This window comes from Leopardus geoffroyi, chromosome B1 (assembly GCF_018350155.1).
Source record: "Leopardus geoffroyi isolate Oge1 chromosome B1, O.geoffroyi_Oge1_pat1.0, whole genome shotgun sequence".
Taxonomy (NCBI): domain Eukaryota; kingdom Metazoa; phylum Chordata; class Mammalia; order Carnivora; family Felidae; genus Leopardus; species Leopardus geoffroyi.
The window spans coordinates 82813965-82840177 of NC_059327.1; the positions used below are offsets into that span (position 1 = coordinate 82813965).

General features: G+C 40.4%; 1 protein-coding gene and 1 non-coding gene across 2 annotated transcripts in view; one reads left to right on the top strand and one right to left on the bottom strand.

The window, feature by feature from the left end:
- FREM3 (FRAS1 related extracellular matrix 3) overlaps positions 1–26213 on the top strand; it is a 99356-nt gene that overhangs the window by 43345 nt on the left and 29798 nt on the right. Inside the window, exons 3-5 of the mRNA XM_045466678.1 lie at positions 15937–16083; positions 19506–19736; positions 22703–22828. Of these exons, the coding sequence (XP_045322634.1) occupies positions 15937–16083; positions 19506–19736; positions 22703–22828 (504 nt within the window). The remainder of the gene's footprint in view (positions 1–15936; positions 16084–19505; positions 19737–22702; positions 22829–26213) is intronic.
- LOC123596593 lies at positions 7453–7558 on the bottom strand. Its single transcript, XR_006711760.1, has one exon. It is a non-coding gene; the product is annotated as a U6 spliceosomal RNA (small nuclear RNA).

Consider the following 26213-nt stretch of genomic DNA (forward strand, 5'->3'; position numbering starts at 1 on the left):
CATAATAAGTTAATATGTTTTCTTTATTGCTGTGACCATGCCACCTACCAAGGGGGACAGAAAGAATTAGGGAATGGTAAACCTGGAAGGAACTCAGAAAGGCTTTATTTTTTTTTTCAATATATGAAATTTGTTGTCAAATTGGTTTCCATACAACACCCAGTGCTCATCCCAAAAGGTGCCCTCCTCAATATCCATCACCCACCCTCCCCTCCCTCCCACCCCCCATCAACCCTCAGTTTATTCTCAGTTTTTAAGAGTCTCTTATGTTTGGCTCTCTCCCACTCTAACCTCTTTTTTTTCTTCCTTCCCCTCCCCCATGGGTTTCTGTTAAGTTTCTCAGGATCCACATAGGAGTGAAACCATATGGTGTCTGTCTTTCTCTGTATGGCTTATTTCACTTAGCATCACACTCTCCAGTTCCATCCACGTTGCTACAAAGGGCCATATTTCGTTCTTTCTCATTGCCCTGTAGTACTCCATTGTGTATATAAACCACAATTTCTTTATCCATTCATCAGTTGATGGACATTTAGGCTCTTTCCATAATTTGGCTATTGTTGAGAGTGCTGCTATGAACATTGGGGTACAAGTGCCCCTATGCATCAGTACTCCTGTATCCCTTGGATAAATTCCTAGCAGTGCTATTGCTGGGTCATAGGGTAGGTCTATTTTTAATTTTTATCTTCATAAGGTCCCAGTAATTCATTTTTGCTTTTAATTCCCTTGCCTTTGGGGATGTGTCGAGTAAGAGATTGCTATGGCTGAGGTCAGAGAGGTCTTTTCCTGCTTTCTCCTCGAGGGTTTTGATGGTTTCCTGTCTCACATTCAGGTCCTTTATCCATTTTGAGTTTATTTTTGTGAATGGTGTGAGAAAGTGGTCTAGTTTCAACCTTCTGCATGTTGCTGTCCAGTTCTCCCAGCACCATTTGTTAAAGAGACTGTCTTTTTTCCATTGGATGTTCTTTCCTGCTTTGTCAAAGATGAGTTGGCCATACGTTTGTGGGTCTAGTTCTGGGGTTTCTATTCTATTCCATTGGTGTATGTGTCTGTTTTCGTGCCAATACCATGCTGTCTTGATGATGACAGCTTTGTAGTAGAGGCTAAAGTCTGGGATTGTGATGCCTCCTGCTTTGGTCTTCTTCTTCAAAATTCCTTTGGCTTTTCGGGGCCTTTTGTGGTTCCATATGAATTTTAGGATTGCTTGTTCTAGCTTCGAGAAGAATGCTGGTGCAATTTTGATTGGGATTGCATTGAATGTGTAGATAGCTTTGGGAGGTATTGACATTTTGACAATATTTATTCTTCCAATCCATGAGCAGGGAATGTCTTTCCATTTCTTTATATCTTCTTCAATTACCTTCATAAGCTTCCTATAGTTTTCAGCATACAGATCTTTTACATCTTTGGTTAGATTTATTCCTAGGTATTTCATGCTTCTTGGTGCAATTGTGAATGGGATCAGTTTCTTTATTTGTCTTTCTGTTGCTTCATTGTTAGTGTGTAAGAATGCAACTGATTTCTGTACATTGATTTTGTATCCTGCAACTTTGCTGAATTCATGTATCAGTTCTAGCAGACTTTTGGTGGAGTCTATCAGATTTTCCATGTATAGTATCATGTCATCTGCAAAAAGTGAAAGCTTGACTTCATCTTTGCCAATTTTGATGCCTTTGATTTCCTTTTGTTGGCTGATTGCTGGTGCTAGAACTTCCAACGCTATGTTAAACAACAGCGGTGAGAGTGGGCATCCCTGTCGTGTTCCTGATCTCAGGGGAAAAGCTCTCAGTTTTTCCCCATTGAGGATGATGTTAGCTGTGGGCTTTTCATAAATGGCTTTTATGATCTTTAAGTATGTTCCTTCTATCCCGACTCTCTCAAGGGTTTTTATTAAGAAAGGGTGCTGGATTTTGTCAAAGGCCTTTTCTGCATCGATTGACAGGATCATATGGTTCTTATCTTTTCTTTTATTAATGTGATGTATCACGTTGATTGATTTGCGAATGTTGAACCAGCCCTGCATCCCAGGAATGAATCCCACTTGGTCATGGTAAATAATTCTTTTTATATGCCGTTGAATTTGATTTACTAGTATCTTATTGAGAATTTTTGCATCCATATTCATCAGGGATATTGGCCTGTAGTTCTCTTTTTTTACTGGGTCTCTGTCTGGTTTAGGAATCAAAGTAATACTGGCTTCATAGAATGAGTCTGGAAGTTTTCCTTCCCTTTCTATTTCTTGGAATAGCTTGAGAAGGATAGGTATTATCTCTGCTTTAAACGTCTGGTAGAACTCCCCTGGGAAGCCATCTGGTCCTGGACTCTTATTTGTTGGGAGATTTTTGATAACCGATTCAATTTCTTCGCTGGTTTTGGGTCTGTTCAAGCTTTCTATTTCCTCCTGATGATTGAGTTTTGGAAGAGTGTGTGTGTTTAGGAATTTGTCCATTTCTTCCAGGTTGTCCAATTTGTTGGCATATAATTTTTCATAGTATTCCCTGATAATTGTTTGTATCTCTGAGGGATTGGTTGTAACAATTCCATTTTCATTCATGATTTTATCTATTTGGGTCATCTCCCTTTTCTTTTTGAGAAGCCTGGCTAGAGGTTTGTCAATTTTGTTTATTTTCTCAAAAAACCAACTCTTGGTTTCGTTGATCTGCTCTACAGTTGTTTTAGATTCTATATTGTTTATTTCTGCTCTGATCTTTATTATTTCTCTTCTTCTGCTGGGTTTAGGCTGCCTTTGCTGTTCTACTTCTATTTCCTTTAGGTGTGCTGTTAGATTTTTTATTTGGGATTTTTCTTGTTTCTTGAGATAGGCCTGGATTGCAATGTATTTTCCTCTCAGGACCGCCTTCGCTGCATCCCAAAGCATTTGGATTGTTGTATTTTCATTTTCGTTTGTTTCCATATATTTTTTAATTTCTTCTCTAATTGCCTGGTTGACCCACTCATTCTTTAGTAGGGTGTTCTTTAACCTCCATGCTTTGGAGGTTTTCCAGACTTTTTCCTGTGGTTGATTTCAAGCTTCATAGCATTGTGGTCTGAAAGTATGCATGGTATGATTTTAATTCTTGTATACTTATGAAGGGCTGTTTTGTGACCCATTATGTGATCTATCTTGGAGAATGTTCCATGTGCACTCGAGAAGAAAGTATATTGTGTTGCTTTGGGATGCAGAGTTCTAAATATATCTGTCAAGTCCATCTGATCCAATGTCTCATTCAGGGCCCTTGTTTCTTTATTGACTGTGTGTCTAGATGATCTATCCATTTCTGTAAGTGGAGTGTTAAAGTCCCCTGCAATTACCACATTCTTATCAATAAGGTTGCTTATGTTTATGAGTAATTGTTTTATATATTTGGGGGGCTCCCGTATTCGGCGCATAGACATTTATAACTGTTAGCTCTTCCTGATGGATAGACCTTGTAATTATTATATAAAGCCCTTCTTCATCTCTTGTTACAGACTTTAATTTAAAGTCTAGTTTGTCTGATATGAGTATGGCTACTCCAGCTTTCTTTTGGCTTCCAGTAGCATGATAAATAGTTCTCCATCCCCTCACTCTCAATCTAAAGGTGTCCTCAGGTCTAAAATGAGTCTCTTGGAGACAGCAAATAGATGGGTCTTGTTTTTTTATCCATTCTGATACCCTATGTCTTTTGGTTGGCGCATTTAGTCCATTTACATTCAGTGTTATTATAGAAAGATACGGGTTTAGAGTCATTGTGATGTCTATATGTTTTATGCTTGTAGCGATGTCTCTGGTACTTTGTCTCACAGGATCCCCCTTAGGATCTCTTGTAGGGCTGGTTTAGTGGTGACGAATTCCTTCAGTTTTTGTTCGTTTGGGAAGACCTTTATATCTCCTTCTATTCTAAATGACAGACTTGCTGGATAAAGGATTCTCGGCTGCATATTTTTTCTGTTCATCACATTGAAGATCTCCTGCCATTCCTTTCTGGCCTGCCAAGTCTCAGTAGAGAGATCAGTCACGAGTCTTATAGGTCTCCCTTTATATGTGAGGGCACGTTTACCCCTTGCTGCTTTCAGAGTTTTCTCTTTATCCTTGTATTTTGCCAGTTTCACTATGATATGTCGTGCAGAAGATCGATTCAAGTTACGTCTGAAGGGAGTTCTCTGTGCCTCTTGGATTTCAATGCCTTTTTCCTTCCCCAGTTCAGGGAAGTTCTCAGCTATTATTTCTTCAAGTACCCCTTCAGCACCTCTCCCTCTCTCTTCCTCCTCTGGGATACCAATTATGCGTATATTATTTCTTTTTAGTGTATCACTTAGTTCTCTAATTTTCCCCTCATACTCCTGGATTTTTTTATCTCTCTTTCTCTCAGCTTCCTCTTTTTCCATAACTTTATCTTCTAGTTCACCTATTCTCTCCTCTGCCTCTTCAATCCGAGCCGTGAATGTTTCCATTTTATTTTGCATCTCGTTTAAAGCGGTTTTCAGCTCCTCCTGACTGTTCCTTAGTCCCTTGATCTCTGTAGCAAGAGATTCTCTGCTGTCCTCTATACTGTTTTCAAGCCCAGCAATTAATTTATGACTATTATTCTAAATTCACTTTCTGCTATATCATTTAAATCCTTTTTGATCAGTTCATTAGCTGTTGTTATTTCCTGGAGATTCTTTTGAGGGGAATTCTTCTGTTTGGTCATTTTGGATAGTCCCTGGAGTGGTGCGGACCTGCAGGGCACTTCCCCTGTGCTGTGGTGTATAACTGGAGTTGGTGGGCGGGGCCGCAGTCAGACCTGATGTCTGCCCCCAGCTCACCGCTGGGGCCACAGTCCGACTGGTGGGTACCTTCTCTTCCCCTCTCCTAGGGGCGGGATTCACTGTGGGGTGGCGTGGCCCATCTGGGCTACTTGCACACTGCCAGGCTTGTGGTGCTGGGGATCTGGCGTATTAGCTGGGGTGGGTAGGCAAGGTGCACAGGGGGCTGGAGGGGCAGGGTTAGCTCGCTTCTCCTTAGGTGATCCACTTCAGGAGGGGCCCTGTGGCAGCGGGAGGGCATCAGACCCGCTGCCGGAGGGGTGGCTCTGCAGAAGCACAGCGTTGGTTGTTTGGGCAGAGCGAGCAAGTTCCCTGGCAGGAACCGGTTCCCTTTGGGATTTTAGCTGGGGGATGGGTGAGGGAGATGGCGCTGGCGAGCGCCTTTGTTCCCCGCCAAACTGAGCTCTGTCGTCCAGTCCTGGGGCTCAGCAACTCTCCCTCCTGTTGTCCTCCAGCCTTCCCGCTCTTCAAGCAGAGCTGTTAACTTATAACCTCCCAGATGCTAAGTCCCGCTTGCTGTCAGAACACACTCCGTCTGGCCCCTCTGCTTTTGCCAGCCAGACTCAGGGGCTCTGCTTGGCCGGCAGGCTGCCCTTCCGCCCTGGCTCCCTCCCGCCAGTCCGTGCAGCGCGCACTGCTTCGCCACCCTTCCTACCCTCTTCCGTAGGCCTCTCGTCTGTGCTTGGCTCCAGAGACTCCGTTCTGCTAATCCTCTGGCAGTTTTCTGGGTTATTTAGGCAGGTGTAGGTGGAATCTAAGTGATCAGCAGGACGCGAGGTGAGCCCAGCATCCTCCTATGCCGCCATCTTCCTACCGATCAGAAAGGTTTTAATTCCATCCCTCTTTGGAGAGAAAGAATAATGAGGTTCTGAGAAAGACCCTGTTGCTTTCTCTGGCTCTATCTAGATGGTATCCAAAAATGAGAATGATTGTTCTGATCTCCAAAGAGGAATTTGCTATATGTATTGCATTGGTCTGCATTGCATTGCATAATATTACATTACATTACATTACATTACATTACATTACATTACATTACATTCTCTGGAAGGAAGTTTGCTTCAACATCCTCCTTGAATCCTATAGAGTCTTGAGAAGGAAGAAGGCACAATGTTTTCTCCCTTCCAGTTATGCCATGTGGAGCCCCAACTCCCAAAGAGAAATGGCCATTGCATGTGATCATGCAATTGGTGTATTTTTTCTTTCCTCCTAGTTGGAAACTTCTGCTAATACAGTCTCATCCTTTTTTTAATATTCTAAAGTCTTGCTTTGAGAGTACTTCGGGTAGTTTTGTTTTGTGTCAAGGGCAGGATGTGGTGCCCCTATTGAGGCATGCAAAAGAATCGAAGAGAAGCTTCTGGTCTTTACTTTTTCCCCCTGCTTCCACTGCAGTAATATTGAAGAACTCTATATTATGAAGGCAAGAAAGGGCACAGATAACTTGTATTGTCATACATAGCAATAACGTGTTGGGTTTTTATTCTTCAAAATGGAGAGCCAAATATACCATCAAGACAGTTTGGGGACATCTCTAAAAAGAATACCAAACACCTCTGTCACACTGCATTACACCTGCCGCCCCTGCAGCCCCTCCCACCTGGCAGTGAACACAAAGATCTCTCCCTCCATCACTTGCCCCCACATTTCCAGACAGTATAAGTGAATATAGAAACACGGTCTGGGAAGTAACATTGCTGTAGCTTAGAAGAACACAATGAGAGAAATGACTATAGATAGCTCATCTGTTTGCTTTTTAGTTTTCCCCTCCTTTTCTGAAAAACCTGATTTGCACAAAACAACCTGTTGTTCCTCAAGAAGAGAATGGACATGCACCTGTGTGTTGGGGACTCCAAGAGGAGGGCCACCTCTCCTCCCCTGCTTTGGGTCATGGGTGGCCACACCCTGAATCACTGAAAGAAGAATCAGGCAGGCCCATGGAATTACTGAATAGAAGTGAATTATGCAAAAGAAAAGAGGGTGGAATAATATCCTTGTGCAGGAAAGAGATGTGGCATATCTCACCCAACAAAGAACATGGTTTTAAATTGCTACTAACAACTCCAGGAACACTGGAGACAGCTAGGGAAAGAAAATGGAAGTTGGTCTGACATGCAATTTGACTTTTTCTCTTACCTAATTTTGTTAATTCTTCTATCTCAAGTTACTTTCTTTTCCCTGAAATTGTACCTCTACTGGGGAAGAATACATTATATTTATTATAGTTCTATTCTGTAGACATGCAACTTAGCTGTACGCATCAAGCCTCAAACACATTTCATCACAATGAGGCACTGTGAAGCATTTTCCAAAGAAAAATGGTATTAACTGACACTACGTGAAAATTGATAGTGATAGGTATTATGATGAGATGGTGCTTATGGAAGTCAGATACATTTTAAAGTTGGTGGCTGTAGAAGTTAAATGCTTATGACAATGAAGCTATTTGAAAATGTCATGGAGTATTAAAAAACATGAGTATGATATTAGATTTTCATTGGGTAATTATTAAACATTTGAGATCAAATATCCTATTCAATTAAATCTATTTTCAGGCTCAAGGCCATAAGCCATTAACATTTGACAATGACTGCTACCTTATCATTTAGTACGTGATTTGACTCATTTGAGAGTCAGCATTTATTTGTTTTTTGTTTTTATTTTTTTCTCAACATGGAATGCTTCATGAATTCCTGTGTCATCCTCACACAGGGCCATGCTAACGTTCTCTGTATTGTTCCAGTTTTAGTATATTTAGTATACGTGCTGCCAAAGCAAGCATGAGAGTCAGCATTTCTTTTAGATGTATTTTCAAAATTGTCTTTAGCAATACATAATCTATTTTTCATTTTAAGGTGTTTTCCAATCATTTCATTTGAAAAGAAGAGATTATATCAGAAACCAAAACTGGTACCTAAGTGACATCAAAATTAGATCTTCCTGAATATAGTATTTGGGTAAAACACTTAGGATATATTTCCTTTTTTAAAAAACTCAATGGGAGATAATTATGAAAATGTAAATGCATTATGCCCTTCAATTCAAGAAGCTTGAAATTCTGCATTTGGGTATTTTTCTCCATTATTACATCCAATTGCTTTCTAAGCCATTGCCATTCCAAAATTCACTTTTCTACTTCTCTTCACCTCACTGTGCACTCAGATCTTTTCCTCGTCCAGACTGGTCCTGTCAGTTCCTATCCCCTGACTCCTATCTCTTCCATCTTATTTGTCTCTTATTCTTCTTCTTTCTCATTGGCAGATTGCACACTTCCTAGCCCAGAGCTCCACATGTATCAGGCACTTGGGACATGTTGGTCCTGTTTACCCCCATCCTGCATTCCCCATTATGAGTTTATATGTTCTGTTTAGAACATTATAGCATTAATTTTGTTCTACATAGTTCTTTTCTTAATAATTCATTCTCCTGACTCATGAAGGAGAAAAAAGGAACTTAGTAATAATAGCTCAAACCATAAAAATGATGTGCCCACACTTCCCCACCTACACAGTCTCTCCCATCCAGTGCCTCCTGTGACCCTGTCTTTACCACAGTCTTACAGATGGGGGAGCAGGGATGGAGGCATCTGCCTATGGCACAGAGATCACGTGTGGGAGGGCTGCCTCTGGTCTTCCCACCTAAACTTAATGACCTGATGCTTCCATTTCAATAGCTGCCCAGGAAAAAAGTGTGATGGTTAATCAGATCCCATGAATATCGCTCTTGTCCCCAACTTTAAACTCTGATTTGTCCACAGGAAAAATAGTTTTAATGTTCTTGATATTGTATCCTTCTAATTTTCCTCAGATTAACTTAGATTCAGGCTACCTTCTGAAGTCAACGGGGAATGTTTGATTATCAATGTCAAATTCAAATTCAAAATGTTTCATTTGTCATTCTCCCAAAATAGGAGTATGAAATATAGGAACATTTAAAAAAATTTTTTTAACATTTATTTATTTTTGAGAGACAGAGAGAAGCAGAACATGAGCAGGGGAGGGGGAGAGAGAGAGAGAGAGAGATACAGAATCTGAAGCAGGCTCCAGGCTCTGAGCTGTTTGTTATCACAGAGCCTGATGCGGGGCTCGAACTCACGAACTGCAAGATCATGACCTGAGCTGAAGTCGGACACTCAACTGACTGAGCCACCCAGGTGCCCCAATAGGAACATTTTTTATCAGAGATGCAGTAAAATCCTTTAATTTCATCTGCACCAGTGGTTCTCAATGAAAGATTATTTTTCTCCCTAGGGGACATTTGGCAATGTCTAGAGACTTTTTGTTGTTGTTGTTGTTACAATTGGAGGATAGGGGTAGGTGAGAGACTGCTGTCGGTTTCTAGTAGGTAGAGGTCAAGGATACTGCTAAACATCCTACAATCCGCAGGACAGCCCCTCACAACAAAGAATTATCCAGCCTAAATGTCAATAGTATTGAGGTTGAAAAATGCTGCCCTAGAGTGTAACTAGATATGTAGCTGTTATCATTTGATATAGCAAATAACAAAGTATCATCCTTTGATAAGAAGATTATGGTTACGCTTGAAACTCTCCTTTTTTTTTTTTACTTCTGGATGGTAGTTTTATATCAGACTTACACAGTGGGATGAAACTAACTCAAAGGCTTCTTATTTTCCATTTTATTACTTATTTTCCTTCACTGGCTCCCAAAGGCAACTGTCCCCAACGTTTAGTTCTTGATCTTCTTCTTCTTTTTTTTTTTTACAGTTACTTCCTTATTGAAACACATAACATCATCTATGCAAAGTCTTTCATAAATTGGACTTTCATGCAATCCAACGTCTGCATTCTTATTCATTATACATTAAACCACCTCTCATTATTTGGGATGTAATTGTTAATGCATCAGCTGGCTGCCTGCCTGCTTCTGGGTCCAGGGGAAGAAGCTGCACCTGTGAAGAGTGCTACCAACGGAAGCCTGGGAGGGCACAGCTAAGGCCTAGGCAACCATCCTCTCTGGCCCCCACTGGAAAGGATCATAGTCACATCCCACACCTCCTCTCCTCCTCACAATGCCCTGACTTCCAAAGCTAAGGGCCCTGTAACTGACCCTCACAGGTGGGACCTCCATCTTAGCAGGGGCTCCCTGGCCATTCCAACCACTTCCTCTTTCTTATATTCCAATCCCTTCTACCCCCCACTCCCAACCCTTTCCCCAGCAAGTGATGGTGCATAGCCAACCAATAGGAGAGACTAAGTCAGAGCCACACATGCAAGTCAAGGTGACGGGTAGAGACCAAGTCCTTTCCTCCACATTGCTCCTGGCTTGGCTCCTGTTTCAAAGTCCAGGGACCAACTGGTCTGAGAGTAGAAAAGGGCAATGCCTGAATCAGCTTCTTCAGGGCCCCAGGATGTCTGATGTAAGGTGCTCAGCCAGGATCATACTACTCTAAAGACAGTGTCTAAGAGGCAGTGTCTGACAAAGTACAAAAATTGTATAATATAGGAGCATCTGGGTGGCTCAGTCAGTTAAGCATCTGACTCTTGATTTCGGCTTAGGTTATGATCTCACAGTTTCATGAGTTCTAGCTCCACATCGGGCTCCACCCTGACTCTTCAGAGCTTGCTTGGGATTCTCTCTCTCCTCTCTCTGTCCCTCCCCATCTTGGGCTCTCTCTGTCTCTCTCAAATAAATAAACTTAAAAAAATTATAAAAATTGGGGTGCCTGGGGGAGCCTGGGTGGCTTAGTCAGTTAAGCATCCGATTTCAGCTCAAGCTATGATCTCTCAGTCCTTGGGTTCCAGCCTCACGTCAGGCTATGTGCTGACAGCTCGGAGCCTGGAGCCTGCTTTGGATTCTGTGTCTGTCTCTCTCTCCCCCGCTCATACTCTACACATCTCTCTCTCTCTCTCAAAATCTCAAAAATAAATAAACATTAAAAAATTTTTTTAAAAATTGGGGCGCCTGGGTGGCTCAGTCAGTTGACTTCAGCTCAGGTCACGATCTCACAGTTTGTGAGTTCGAGCCCTGCATCGGGCTCTGTGCTGACAGCTCGATCCTGGAGCCTGCTTTGGATTCTGTGTCTCGTCTCTCTGCCCCTCCCCCACTTGTGTTCTGTCTCTGTCTCTGTCTCTCAAAAATGTAAAAATAAATGTAAAAAAATTTTTTTAATTATAAAAATTTTATAATATATATTTAGCTCTTTATTGTTATTTTCAAAAACTGGACTTTAAAACTCCCTCTCAAAGACTCCTTGTATCACAGTACACCCAAACATACATTTCTTGCCTTTGTCCATTCCTGAAACTTTTTCCCAAATCTCCAAGTATCCAAAATAACTGATGAACTTTCCCTTTGGACTTCTTATCATCCCTTCAAAGCCAAATCTGAAATTAAACTCCCAAGTTGTCTTCCCCTCCTAACTTCTCTGTATCTGCTCACATTACACAATTCCTCCAGCTGCCCAATTTAAGCTCAGAGTCCCTCTCTGACAGCCTTCCTCACGTGTTCTGGCTTCTCATCCCCCAAACCTGTCAATTCTCCTTTATCCTCTCTAAACTGTCCATTTCTTCTCCACTATCACCGCCCAATGCTTAAGCCCTTACTGTCTCATGAAATCTGTCCATATCCTCTCTGAAGAAATTATACCTTGTGTCAAGTGACAAAAATAATACAATTGAGCAACCAGTTTGATATCCTTTATTCAAGAGAAAGCCATTCATGGACTGGGGGAGGCAGTGCCTCACAAGCAGTGGAATACTTCCCACAGGATTTGGGCGCGAGGGCAAGTCTCATAGAGCATTAGAAGAGGCAGTGCATGGTTGGCTGGGAGGCTGGGGATTTCTTTATAAGTCTCGCATTTCCCTTTTGAAGTATTTGAGTAGCCAAAGTTGAGTTGGAGGCTTGTATGTTGAGTTTCCTTGACAAGAGTTTCCAGTAAGCACAGGCTGACTTAGGTTTAGATTTTGTGACATGGACTGGGCCACTGGTCCATTTTGGGGTCCTGATATACAAATTAACTTTATCACTTGCATGTCTTTCGATCCACAACACTTAGCACAAATCTTAGCACTGTGTTTGCTGATTGGTTAGAATTTAAAGTAATTATTTATAGGATGTGTAAATGAGCAAACAAATGGTCTTCTGTACCTAACTGATTTATACATTTAAAGATACTGATTTGTACTTATTTTCTCCTGCTTCTCCATTAAATTATGTGCATTGATGTCAGTATAACCTCAATGTGACCACTTTCTTTGAGTGCCTACTGTGTGCCAGGCATCATGCTCGTCATTTTTACCTTTACTATCTCGGGTAATCCTTACAGCTCTGAGGAAGATATTATTCCTGTCATTGTTATTGTTATCATGCTCATTTAACAGTCAAAGAATCTACAATTCAACGGTACTTGGTAACTTTTCTGAGTCCATATAGCTAATTAGTAGCAGAGTGGTCACTTGACGCTATATCCAAAGTCCCTGCTGTTTCTGTGCCATGTAGCTGCTTCTTGGGATTATCTGTACATTTTATTTTAAGAATCTGAGTACAGGGGCACCTGGGTGGCGCAGTCGGTTAAGCGTCCGACTTCAGCCAGGTCACGATCTCGCGGTCCATGAGTTTGAGCCCCGCGTCAGGCTCTGGGCTGATGGCTCAGAGCCTGGAGCCTGTTTCCCATTCTGTGTCTCCCTCTCTCTCTGCCCCTCCCCCGTTCATGCTCTGTCTCTCTCTGTCCCAAAAATAAATAAACGTTGAAAAAAAAAAAAAAAGAATCTGAGTACAGAAAAACTATTGGTGACAAGAATGTAAAAGGGCCCTCTACTATTTTCACCTAGTTTTTGCATCCTGATGTTAGGACACAAATACCATTTAGATATCTAAATCTTCGAGCGCTTTTCACTAAGAACTGCCTTCCTCCTCAACCTCACGCTGCAGCGAGGCCACACCTAATAACACCACAGCTACCCACACCCAAGCTTGACCATTGAAATGCCATGAGGCTAATCTATCTCTGCTGGTCATGTGAAATAAAGATAAGCAAATCAGGATACATGGCGGACACGCAGGATACATGCATGGACAAGTGGAGAAAGCTAGCTGGTATTCAGAGAATACAGAATGAAGCAAACACCCAGAGAGAAGTCTTAACAAGAAGCCATGTGGATCTAAGGGGCAGAAACTTAGGGTAGCTGCTAGGGTCTAAAGATTTTCAGACCCCGTTTTTTGAGAAATCCATATCATATACATTTGGGATGTGAAAATATTTTTGTCTCTACTTGTTGATCCTTTTTCATCATGGATATTTTGATTCGGAGAATCTTGTTTGCAATAGATTTTGCCCATTTCCATTTTTTAAAAAATGTTTATTTATTATTTTTGATAGAGAGCAAGTGGGGAAAGGGCAGAGAGAGAGGGAGACAGAGGATCTGAAGTGGGCTCTGTGCTAACAGCAGAGAGCCCAACATGGGGCTCAAACTCACAAACTGTGAGATTATGACCTGAGCTGAAGTTGGACGCTCAACTGACTGAGCCACCCAGGTGCTCCTTGCCCATTTCCCTTTTGAAGCATTTGAGTTGCATTGATCCAGGAGCATTAATCATAGGAGTGGCACTCAGAGTCAAAACCAGAGCACGGGACTAGAAGTCTGCAGTCCAGACAAGACCTTGCCACTACCCTGCACAGACCTGGCCCAGTTACTTTATTGTCCTGAAACTACTTGCCTAGATATACAATGAGACTAATATTTGTCCTATTCTGTAGTATGGTTATCAGAACAAAATAAAGCTTATATGACAGAACTTCAAAAAAGAGTAAACTTGAAGTATTATTTTGACTCATGATTTCAAAATCAAAACAAAACAAAACAAAACTACATACTTGATGAATTTAAGTGGTTTCAAACTAGAAACAAGACCAGTATCATATCTTTAAATAACATAAAAGGATTTCTGGTATATTTGTCTTACACTTTTCTGTACTTATCAAAATATCCACAGTAATATCAATAATGTTCTTTAAAGAGAAGATAGATGGATCATAAACATGAAATTCAGCAGGTGCGTTTACCCTGCATTTATATATCAGTGCGTTCCTGGTGCACCAAATGAGCACAACTTGTGATGTTATCAAATTATGATTTTAGCTGTATGTTCTTTTAACATTTTTTTCAGTGGTGGTGCTGGGAGGAAAGGTTCTTCCCTTCCTCCTACAATGGATACTTGGCAGTCACACAACTTTTCTAATCACTCTCAGATAAAAACATCTTACAGCCATATTAAATCAAAAACACAGTGTCAGTCTGGTCATTAGAATTCACAGCCCGAAGCAATAATTAAATCTCAGAACTTGTTCTGTTATGCCTTCTCTGCAGCTATTAGCCAGAGCTGGGACAAGGGGGGAGGGCAGAGGCCATCTTCTGCTCTTCCCATGTTCATGGTTCTCCTGGCTTCCTAGCAAAGCTTTGATCCTTCGGCTAGCCCCAGAGAGAGGGGAGATGGGGGACAGAGCATAGTCTGGTGTGGCAAGTATTGTTGCATCCAATGTTGGTGCCCCTGGATGGCAACTACTTAACGGCGACTCTTTCTTCCATTGGTGTTTTCATGAGTTCCTTAAAGAGTCCTGACTATGGAACGTGCAGTTCCTCATCTTTCACCGTTTCTGCAGTTGACAGGGATCTGGTGGTCAGCTTCCAGCTTCCCACTGGGATCACATTGCCTCCTCGACAGGTTCTGTTGGGCAGATGACCCACCTCTGGCCCACACGCATGCTCTCCTTGTCCCAGTCTTAATGGGTACTTAATTACTTCCCAAATGGCAGGCCTCTCCACTCTCCCTACCCTGCCAAAGCCACATGAACTTTTTTGGTAATGCATCAGTCACATGAAGGACACGTCAGCTGTCTAACAGGTTCATTGAAGCCCACTCTCCCTGGGCTGGAGGTGAAGAATGTAGCTCTACTCCTCGCCCACACCCTACTTGGGTGGTGGTAGAGATGCCCATCAGCTTTTTCTAAAGTACTCTCTTTACAAATCCTCCATTCTTGTTCTACATGTTGCCTTTTTATGATATGCTCGATCTGATTTAGGGGTTTAGTAGTTGTGGAACTGGTTAGGAAAGCTTTCTGTTGTAAACTTTGTAGGTGGTAGTCTGCCTATACTCACTTTGTTAGCTCATATCTATTATATTGGTGCCTCAGTTTCAACTGAGGCCTAGAGAGTCCTATTTCAACATCCTTTTACAAGTGATTATTTGTAACAATGGCTCCCCAGTGGAGGGAAACCTGCTCTTTCTTCCAATCCACACACATTACACAGGCTCAATATGGAGCCAGGTTAACCATCATCAAAGAAGCCTGTGACCCAGTGTGGACAACAGGAAATAAGATAGACCCCCTATGTCCTTGCCTCTTACAGTCCACTTGGAGAGTTTTTAAACAGTAAGAATCTGAGTTCAGGTGCCTGGGTGGCTCATTCTGTTAAGCATCCGACGTCAGCTCAGCTCATGGTCTCGCAGTTTGTGAGTTTGAGCCCCTCATTGGGCTCTGTGTTGACAGCTCAGAGCCTGGAACCTACTTCAGATTCTGTGTCTCCCTCTCTCTCTGCCCCTCCCCTGCTCATGGTCTGTCTCTCTCAGTCTCTCTCTCTCTTTCTCTCAAAAATAAATAAACATTTAAAAAAAATAAGAAGAAAAAAAGAATCTGAGTTCAAGACATCATACCAGATCCTCACAGTAATAAAATAAGGAAATATAATGTGGGCACTGTGTTCAGGGAAATTGTAGCCTATTGTGAGAGCAAATGGATATATAAACAATACAAAAGAGTACATCAGAAGGCAGAGAAAGAAAATGAGGGGAGAAAGGAAGCAAACAAAGGAAACAGTGAGCAAAAGATGGGAGTGTTGAATATGAGTGAAATTTAAAACTACCAAGCTTTGGTTCTTTGGAACCCTAATGTGTACGACCTTTTAGGAATAGACTCAGGTTAATAATCCTGCATTAAGCAGGGTGAACAGGGCCTCACATAGGGCTCATGACATTCTCTAGAAAAGCAAAGCACTTCTTTCTCTATAAAAAAAGGAGCATGTATTTTGAAACCCTTGGCTTTAGAAGCAAAATGCAAACCCTGCATTAGATGATTTTTCTATCTAATTCTCTCACTGTCATCCAACTTCTCCTTTACCCTTATCAATTGCAGGAGGAAATAAGCTAACACATCAACCTTTCCATCTGAACTGGGCTTGGATTTCTCTGGAGAAAGAATACTACATTGTGGATGAAGACTCCACATTCTTAGAAGTGACCCTCACACGCAGAGGGTATCTTGAAGAAACATCCTTTATCAGTGAGTAAATTTGGATTGGTTGATGGTAATAGGTAACAGAAACATGACATCTAAGCTTGGAAACGATTATGAGAGAACAGATTGGAAGAGAATCAGCAACCGGTTTGGGGAAACTTCTAAAGAAAATGTATGAAATGGTGCCATAGTTTTTACTCAATGTGAGTTATGGGCTTAAATATACACTCCAACTTTTCATCCTCCTCCTCCTGTTGGGACTTTCCTGGAAGGTTACATTATTTCTCTTTCCAACCCAGAAGATGCCAGGAAAATTTCATAGCCACATATCACAATCCCCAAGTCACTCAGTTTCTTTTAAAGTTGTTTTTAAGCATATAATACATGATTATGCTTAGTTCCAGCTATTTCTTTTGAAAAATTATTTGTGAGTACATGGTAATTATTATGTTTTGTTGTAGCTATTCTTTTGATTATATATAATTGTTTTCACCCTGCTATTAGATTATAAATTCCTCCAAAACATGTACAGCATCAAATTTTTCTATGTTCTACAACTTGGGGTAAACAGATATATAATGACTACATAATACATGTCATTATCATCATTAATTATTAACAGTAATTTTTGTAATACTGCATTAGATTTTTATAATATCTGTAGCTGCCAAAACTTTCAGAGATCATTTTGTCTTTATTTTTCGCTAACTATTGACAAGACAGATAAGAGTGTGTTATCTTCATTTTACAAATGAGCTTCCTGAGTTTCCCAGACATTCGGAATCCAGAGATCTGCCAACATATCAAAACTATTTGGAGAGAAGCCAGGAAGGAGACGGCTGAGAACAGGCAATTAAGAAAAGACAAGCTTTTCCCTAGTCTCCTCTCCAGGCCTGAGGCTCTGGGATCAGACTGTTCCCCTAGGAAAAGAGGTCAGCATAAGAACACTCTGATTTCTGGGTGGTCCTCAGCCTTAGTCTATGCTGCGGGTTACTTTCTCAACACACAGTAGAACTTACTGCAGGAACTTCAGGTGAAATATGCCTCCTTTTTCTTGTAGGGTTCTGTCTTTATAATTCTTTATCTCAGGGATTTCTCATAGGCATAAGATTGGGGTTAGTATGTCAAGAAGTATTTTCATATCCTGCCTAAGGAAAAAACTCATCTATCTGCCCAGAACCATTTGGATGGTTATAGAGTAAACTCTTCAGAGAGATGTCCCCAGCCTCCCTATCTGAACCAGCCCCTACACAGGTGCTATCCCCATGTCCTGCTTTATTCTACATGGACCATCCCTGGCATGCCTCATATGTCCATCTGTCCACTGTCTGTCTTCCTCAGTAGATTTCCAGCTCCACTAGGGCAGGTACTACATCCTGGGTAATGCCCAATTCTGAAAACAGCATGGGGCATATGGTAGTCATCCATGTATTGTTAAGTAAACTACATACAGTCAACTCTTCTGTCCTACAAAACACTACTTAAAACCACATCAACACCAAAGTAGGGAAACTTAGTGCTGCAAGAAGTCCATCTAATCCCTTCACCCCACCCCATGCTGGGGCTGGCAGTCAAAGTGAAGGAGCTAGAAGAAAACAAGACAAAGCAAAACAAAACAAACCAACTGTGGGGTTTGAATTCCTGCTCTGATACATATTGTTTTTTGTGATGCTTTAATGACCTTCAATGTCTTTATCTGTAAAATATCCATCTCAAGATTTGTAGATTAAATATGATGTGTGTAATTCAATCTAACATAGTCCCTGGCACACATTAAATACTTAATAAATGTTAAATATCATTATTATATCATGGCACTCAAAATCAAACAGAATTGAAATCACTTGTTTATCTTCCCTTGTAAACCTCTTTTTTTTATAATTTATTTATTTTTGAGAGGAGGGGAAGGTCAGAGAAAGGGAGAGAGAGAAAGAATCCCAAGCAGGCTCTGCACTGTCAGTGCAGATCCCGATGTGGGGCTCAAACTCACAAACTGTGAGATCATGACCTGAGCCAAAATCAAGAGCAGATGCTCAACCGACTGAGCCACCCAGGCCACCCCGTCTTCTAAACCTCTTAAAGGGTAGTGGTGGCTGTACCTCAGCATTGCATTCTTAGCACGTCACACAGAGTGCTCACCAAATATTAAGTAGTCATGTGCCTATTCAATTTATACAGCAGTACCCCCTACCTCTGCTTAAGCTGTGGCTAAGGACAACAGACACTCCCTCTTCCTTATTTTCTCCAATTCCAACATGTGGCCAGAGGAGGCTCTTCCTAAATATTGAGCATTCATTCTTGGTTACCAAACTAGTATTGATGTAAGCTTTCTTCAACAGTTTTTAAAAGTCAACACAAGCTCTCTTACCTTGGAAATTATTTTCACACTCTATAGATGTGGGTGTCTTTGAAAAGATATCAGATTCTCTGAGAATGAGTCAGAGGAAAGGGCAAAAGGAGCTATTCAGCTCATTTTATGTAAAGCTTTCCACAATAGCTGGTGTCAAGTCATAATATTCAATTTCATACACTGGAACAACTACAGAGTCTTCACCTTATAATGAGAACTAAAGTGATGAGGTGTAGGTATTCTTGCTGCATTAGGCCTTCTTTGGAATGTTGGAATCAAACCAAACAATCTAGAATACTGCTTGAACATTTTGTGGTGTGGGGAGGCTCTATTCAGCCTGGATAGAGTAGCACCTTTTACCCTCGTACCTCACATTGAGTACTTTAACACTGTGTTGCTGGTGTTCAGTTTCTTCAGTGAGTCGCTGATTTCCTATTTCCTCACAGACCTCAGATCTATCCCCATCTCTCCATTTTCACCAACAGCACCCTATGTGTCTGGAAAATTACTCACAATTCTCTTACAATCATAAATCACTAGATACATAAGGAATTAAGCCACGAGGAGTAAAGATCTGCATGAGAAAAAATTAATTTAATTAATGAAAATTATTAAAATTATTAGATACAAAATATTCACTCAATAAATATTCATGGAATACTTATTACATGCCAGGCACTGTTGTAATCACCAGCAGTGCATCAGAGAACAAAACGGCCTAAGATCTCCACCTCCATATGGTGCACACACATTCTAGTGGCTTCTTTTTTAGACTCTGAGCTCTCTGGAAACTAAGACAGTTTTGTACTCATCTCTGATAAGCACCTGGTAGAGTTTGGCATATCAGATGCCCTCAATAAATATTTGTAAAATAAATAAGTTGAAGACCGTTCTCTCTTTTTGTCACTCCTCCTTCCCTGCTTTCCTCTCACTTCCCTGTACTTCTACTTACAAATACTCTTAGCCAATAAGTATAGTTTATAAATGTCTCTTGGAAGCATTAAAAGAAGTAATTTCCATGTTATCTGTTTTTCATCAACAAAAGAATCTTCTTTGAAAGAAGAATATTTCTTCAGTCACTTGGCTTTACATTCATGGTCTCCCAATTCCTATTTAGGCATTGTAACCAAAGATGAAACTGCAAAGAAAGATAAAGATTTTAAAGGAAAGTCCCAGAAACATGTCCAATTCAGTCCTGGACAGACTACAGCCAAGTGGAGAGTGAGAATTATGTCTGACAATAAATATGAGGCTTCGGAGACCTTCCAGATCATTCTGTTGAACCCTGTCATGGCTGCACTGGAGTTTCCAGAAATGGCAACTGTTGAAATTGTAGACCCTGGAGATGGTACGTGGTTTCTCTTGATATGATTTATCAACCAGTACGTGTTCCTGTGTCCATTGCAGGCATTATACCTCCTCCCTCGGGCTCCATAAGCCACTGAATGTGTTCATACCATTTAGGATTTAAAGCTAAGTAGATCACTTAAAGGCAGTAATTTTTCCTTTGCCTCTTAAGGTATTTTTAAAGAAATAGAAATAGAAATTATTGAAATAGACATGACTTTACCAGCATCCCTTTAGAATATGCACAAGACCTTGTAGTTAACTTTCTACACACTCAGTAGGGCACAGCCTTGCCCCCAGATGGCTAATTCTCAGGGGTCATTCCAGGCCCACTATCTTCTCACAATTTTCTGGGAGCTCCCCACCAGATCGGAGGGGCACTTTAGATATCCCTTGTCCTAGATGTGGCTTCTGGGAGCAGTCAACTTGGTTTTAGTCTGTGTTCCAAAAAGTTCTGTTATAGTTGTGTATCATACTCTTGAATTCACAGATTCATTTTATTCATTTATTTGTTCATTCATACAACAAATATCTCCCAAGAGAAAGGGGAAGAAAAGTTTTAACTAATAATTGTGCTACTTCCTGCCCCTTTTTGTAAAAGAAGAATACTCCTTAAAGGAAGGTTTTAAAATTCTTCTTTGAATTTTAATTAGACACATTGATTATCACAGTAGTTGAAAGAATTCAGGTGTCACCTAGAATTGCATGACTTACTACCAGGGCATAAGTCTGAGTTAAATTCACAAGAATGCATGGAGAGTCCTCTGTATTAGTATGTCCCAAAATGCATAACAGAGAACAGTAGTATAATAGAATTTCTACAACAGGGTCAGAAAGATTTCCATGGACCAAAGAAATCTAGAAACTGTTTCAAATATCTTCCTTCCTTTGAAGCATCATAATTCATGCTAGCATATTAATGTTTCTAAAACACTCGCCTGTAAAGAAACCTGTTTAACTTTGTTTAACCGGTTTTCCCAAACTAGACCATGGACTTTTTTTTTAAATTTATTGTCCTTACAGAAAATCCTTTAAAATCTCTTGGTTATAGTTTTCTTGAAATACAATTTTGGAAATATTATTCTATACGCTTTGCATTTTGGCAGACAAAAGTAGAAAACATTGCCCTATCACCCAATGAACAAATAGAAAACATTGCCCCAATACCCAATCTTATCAGTTTTATTGATAACAACACTTAGACACATGAGTCAACTATGAAAGCCAAATGTTAAGATACATGGCTAAAGCAGTAAGAGTTCTGAGGTGAGAAAGTAGAGAGAACATCATAGTCCTAAGCAGTTAAACCTCCTGGAGGAGGGAGGGTTTGAGCTGAGTCTTGAAGAATAAATGAGATTTGGCATGGATGGAAAGGAGTAGCCTTTTCAGAGTGTGAAAATAGAGAACATATCTGAATAACCCAACATTAATGTGTTTTTCCAAGTTTTTTCACATGACATCAATAACTTTAGCTTACTTTTAACTTCTCCCATTATGCCAGGTTTTTGAATCAAGGTATGTGAAGACAGTAGACTACCATTGGAGGGTAAAATGGAAGAAAGAAAATTATCACTTGTCTTCTTCCTCTGTAACTCAGGACCAATATTTACTTGGAGGTAGTAACTGTTGAAACTAATTTAGGCAGCAAAATAAAGAAGAAAAAAATTAACCCATAATTAACTACACAATTCAACATTGAATTCTGGGTTTTCACTTAGTAATAGTTCCAAAAGAAGAAAGTATAGTGTACAATATTTTCCCTTCTTGCTTTCAAGAGGAAGATTCTAGGAGTATATATGTTATGAAGGAAAGAACTGAAGAATTTAATATGGTTTGATCCAGATAGTTACTTCAGTTGTCCACTTGACGCTGTGAGTAGGAACAACCCACTTTAAATTTTTATATTTTTAAAACAAACACACATAAAGCGGTGCCTGGGTGGCTCAGTCGGTTGCTCAGCCAACTTTGGCTCAGGTCATGATCTCATAGCTCATGAGTTCAAGCCCCACGTTGGGCTCTGTGCTGACAGTTCAGAGCCTGGACTCTGCTTTAGATTCTGTGTCTCCCTGTCTCTCTGCCCCTCACCCACTCACATTGTGTCTTTCTCTGTCTCTCAAAAATAAATATTTTTAAAAATTTTAAACAAACATACATATTTAATTATACAGTGTGCATGCTTAATGAAAAGCCCTGGAAAACATTGAAAAGCCCAAAGAAAAATAGTACACACAATTCCATCAACAAGAGATGACCAATATTCATATTTCAGTGAATATTCTGGTAAGGTGTATACATGCATAAATACACACACATGTGCATGCATGCAGGTGCACACATTGGACACAGCTCAGTAAATTTAAGTGAGAACATTATTTTTAAAAATAAGGATATGAGCATATTAACTATAATTAAAATAAAAAGCCTGATTAAAAAAAATTAAGGGTAGGACCAGCAAATTATTTTTCTCAAAATATTAACTGGCCAGGTTCTTCCACACAATATCTGTCCAATAAGTGTCGAATACAATTTTTGTTGAATAAAGCAGGGAAAAAATTTTTCTGCATTAATGAATTAGATTACCTGACCATTAAAAGCATTTAAAAAAATAAGCAGTAAAAATAAAGTAAGGGCAGAAATGTGTGATCTCTATATAAAAGACCTAAAATTTGACCTCAAAAAAAAAAAAAAAAAAAAAAACAAGACGCAATTTCTGCAAGATTTTCCTTTCCATTTTAGTGCTAGCTTTCCTTTTTTAACCTTTCAAAAGACTCCTAAACCCAATTGCGCTGCCTCTCCAGCTCCACTTAATAATAAACATTTCCTATTCCCACTCTATTTCATGTAGTCATTTGTGTTGGAGAAATATAGGGGGCAAAGACTATGTATATTTCTACTCAGGTTAAAATATCACCAGTATCACCAATCCAACTTCAGTCTTGCTAAAGAGTCTTCTACCATCTTTTCTAGAATCAACAGTTTATATTCCAGAGGCAGAATACAAAATAGAGGAGCATGTTGGAGAACTTTTGATTCCTGTAAGGCGATCTGGAGATTCTAGCCAAGAACTGATGGTCATTTGCTCTACACATGAAGGTATGAGGCTTTGTGGGGTACAGATACCCAGGAATAAGATTCTTAGGATTGTGGGGATGTGGGGAGTAGCTGAGTGGTGAGTCAAGTGCTTCGGGAGGACTGGGAAGCCTGGACCAGCCCCTGCTCTGTGCCCTGCTGCTTGACAACTTTGTAACCACATGCAGGTGCCCTAACTCCTCTGGAGCTGGTCTCATCAAACAAGGATAAAATTTTACTCAAAACTGGGATGAAAGCGAATGTTGTGACTACCTCATGAAGTTGTTTTTTTTTTTTTTTTAATATGAAATTTATTGTCAAATTGGTTTCCATACAACACCCAGTGCTCATCCCAAAAGGTGCCCTCCTCAATACCCATCACCCACCCTCTCCTCCCTCCCACCCCCCATCAACCCTCAGTTTGTTCTCAGTTTTTAACAGTCTCTTATGCTTTGGCTGTCTCCCACTCTAACCTCTTTTTTTCTTTTTTCCTCCCCCTCCCCCATGGGTTCCTGTTAAGTTTCTCAGGATCCACATAAGAGTGAAACCATATGGTATCTGTCTTTCTCCGTATGGCTTATTTCACTCAGCATCACACTCTCCAGTTCCATCCACGTTGCTACAAAAGGCCATATTTCATTTTTTCTCATTGCCACGTAGTATTCCATTGTGTATATAAACCACAATTTCTTTATCCATTCATCAATTGATGGACATTTAGGCTCTTTCCATAATTTGGCTATTGTTGAGAGTGCTGCTATGAACATTGGGGTACAAGTGCCCCTATGCATCAGTACTCCTGTATCCCTTGGGTAAATTCCTAGCAGTGCTATTGCTGGGTCATAGGGTAGGTCTATTTTTAATTTTCTGAGGAACCTCCACACTGTTTTCCAGAGTGGCTGCACCAATTTGCATTCCCACCAACAGTGCAAGAGGGTTCCCGTTTCTCCACATCCTCTCCAGCATCTATAGTCTCCTGATTTGTTCATTTTGGCCACTCTGACTGGCGTGAGGTGATACCTGAGTGTGGTTTTGATTTGTATTTCCCTGATAAGGAGCGACGCTGAACATCTTTTCATGTGCCTGTTGGCCATCCGGATGTCTTCTTTAGAGAAGTGTCTATTCATGTTTTCTGCCCATTTCTTCACTGGGTTATTTGTTTTTCGGGTGTGGAGTTTGGTGAGCTCTTTATAGATTTTGGATACTAGCCCTTTGTCCAATACGTCATTTGCAAATATCTTTTCCCATTCCGTTGGTTGCCTTTTAGTTTTGTTGGTTGTTTCCTTTGCTGTGCAGAAGCTTTTTATCTTCATAAGGTCCCAGCAATTCACTTTTGCTTTTAATTCCCTTGCCTTTGGGGATGTGTCGAGTAAGAGATTGCTACGGCTGAGGTCAGAGAGGTTTTTTCCTGCTTTCTCCTCGAGGGTTTTGATGGTTTCCTGTCTCACATTCAGGTCCTTTATCCATTTTGAGTTTATTTTTGTGAATGGTGTGAGAAAGTGGTCTAGTTTCAACCTTCTGCATGTTGCTGTCCAGTTCTCCCAGCACCATTTGTTAAAGAGGCTGTCTTTTTTACATTGGATGTTCTCTCCTGCTTTGTCAAAGATGAGTTGGCCATACGTTTGTGGGTCTAGTTCTGGGGTTTCTATTCTATTCTGTTGGTGTATGTGTCTGTTTTCGTGCCAATACCATGCTGTCTTGATGATGACAGCTTTGTAGTAGAGGCTAAAGTCTGGGATTGTGATGCCTCCTGCTTTGGTCTTCTTCTTCAAAATTCCTTTGGCTTTTCGGGGCCTTTTGTGGTTCCATATGAATTTTAGGATTGCTTGTTCTAGCTTCGAGAAGAATGCTGGTGCAATTTTGATTGGGATTGCATTGAATGTGTAGATAGCTTTGGGTAGTATTGACATTTTGACAATATTTATTTTTCCAATCCATGAGCAGGGAATGTCTTTCCATTTCTTTAAATCTTCTTCAATTACCTTCATAAGTTTCTATAGTTTTCAGCATACAGATCTTTTACATCTTTGGTTAGATTTATTCCTAGGTATTTTATGCTTCTTGGTACAATTGTGAATGGGATCAGTTTCTTTATTTGTCTTTCTGTTGCTTCATTGTTAGTGTATAAGAATGCAACTGATTTCTGTACATTGATTTTGTATCCTGCAACTTTGCTGAATTCATGTATCAATTCTAGCAGACTTTTGGTGGAGTCTATCGGATTTTCCATGTATAATATCATGTCATCTGCAAAGAGCGAAAGCTTGACTTCATCTTTGCCAATTTTGATGCCTTTGATTTCCTTTTGTTGTCTGATTGCTGATGCTAGAACTTCCAGCACTATGTTAAACAACAGCGGTGAGAGTGGGCATCCCTGTCGTGTTCCTGATCTCAGGGAAAAAGCTCTCAGTTTTTCCCCGTTGAGGATAATGTTAGCTGTGGGCTTTTCATAAATGGCTTTTATGATCTTTAAGTATGTTCCTTCTATCCCGACTCTCTCAAGGGTTTTTATTAAGAAAGGGTGCTGGATTTTGTCAAAGGCCTTTTCTGCATCGATTGACAGGATCATATGGTTCTTCTCTTTTTTTTTGTTAATGTGATGTATCACGTTGATTGATTTGCGAATGTTGAACCAGCCCTGCATCCCAGGAATGAATCCCACTTGATCATGGTGAATAATTCTTTTTATATGCCGTTGAATTCGATTTGCTAGTATCTTATTGAGAATTTTTGCATCCATATTCATCAGGGATATTGGCCGGTAGTTCTCTTTTTTTGCTGGGTCTCTGTCTGGTTTAGGAATCAAAGTAATACTGGCTTCATAGAATGAGTCTGGAAGTTTTCCTTCCCTTTCTATTTCTTGGAATAACTTGAGAAGGATAGGTATTATCTCTGCTTTAAACGTCTGGTAGAACTCCCCTGGGAAGCCATCTGGTCCTGGACTCTTATTTGTTGGGAGATTTTTGATAACCGATTCAATTTCTTCGCTGGTTTTGGGTCTGTTCAAGCTTTCTATTTCCTCCTGATTGAGTTTTGGAAGAGTGTGGGTGTTCAGGAATTTGTCCATTTCCTCCAGGTTGTCCAATTTGTTGGTATATAATTTTTCATAGTATTCCCTGATAATTGTTTGTATCTCTGAGGGATTGGTTGTAATAATTCTATTCTCATTCATGATTTTATCTATTTGGGTCATCTCCCTTTTCTTTTTGAGAAGCCTGGCTAGAGGTTTGTCAATTTTGTTTATTTTCTCAAAAAACCAACTCTTGGTTTCGTTGATCTGCTCTACAGTTGTTTTAGATTCTATATTGCTTATTTCTGCTCTGATCTTTATTATTTCTCTTCTTCTGCTGGGTTTGGGGTGTCTTTGCTGTTCTGCTTCTATTTCCTTTAGGTGTGCTGTTAGATTTTT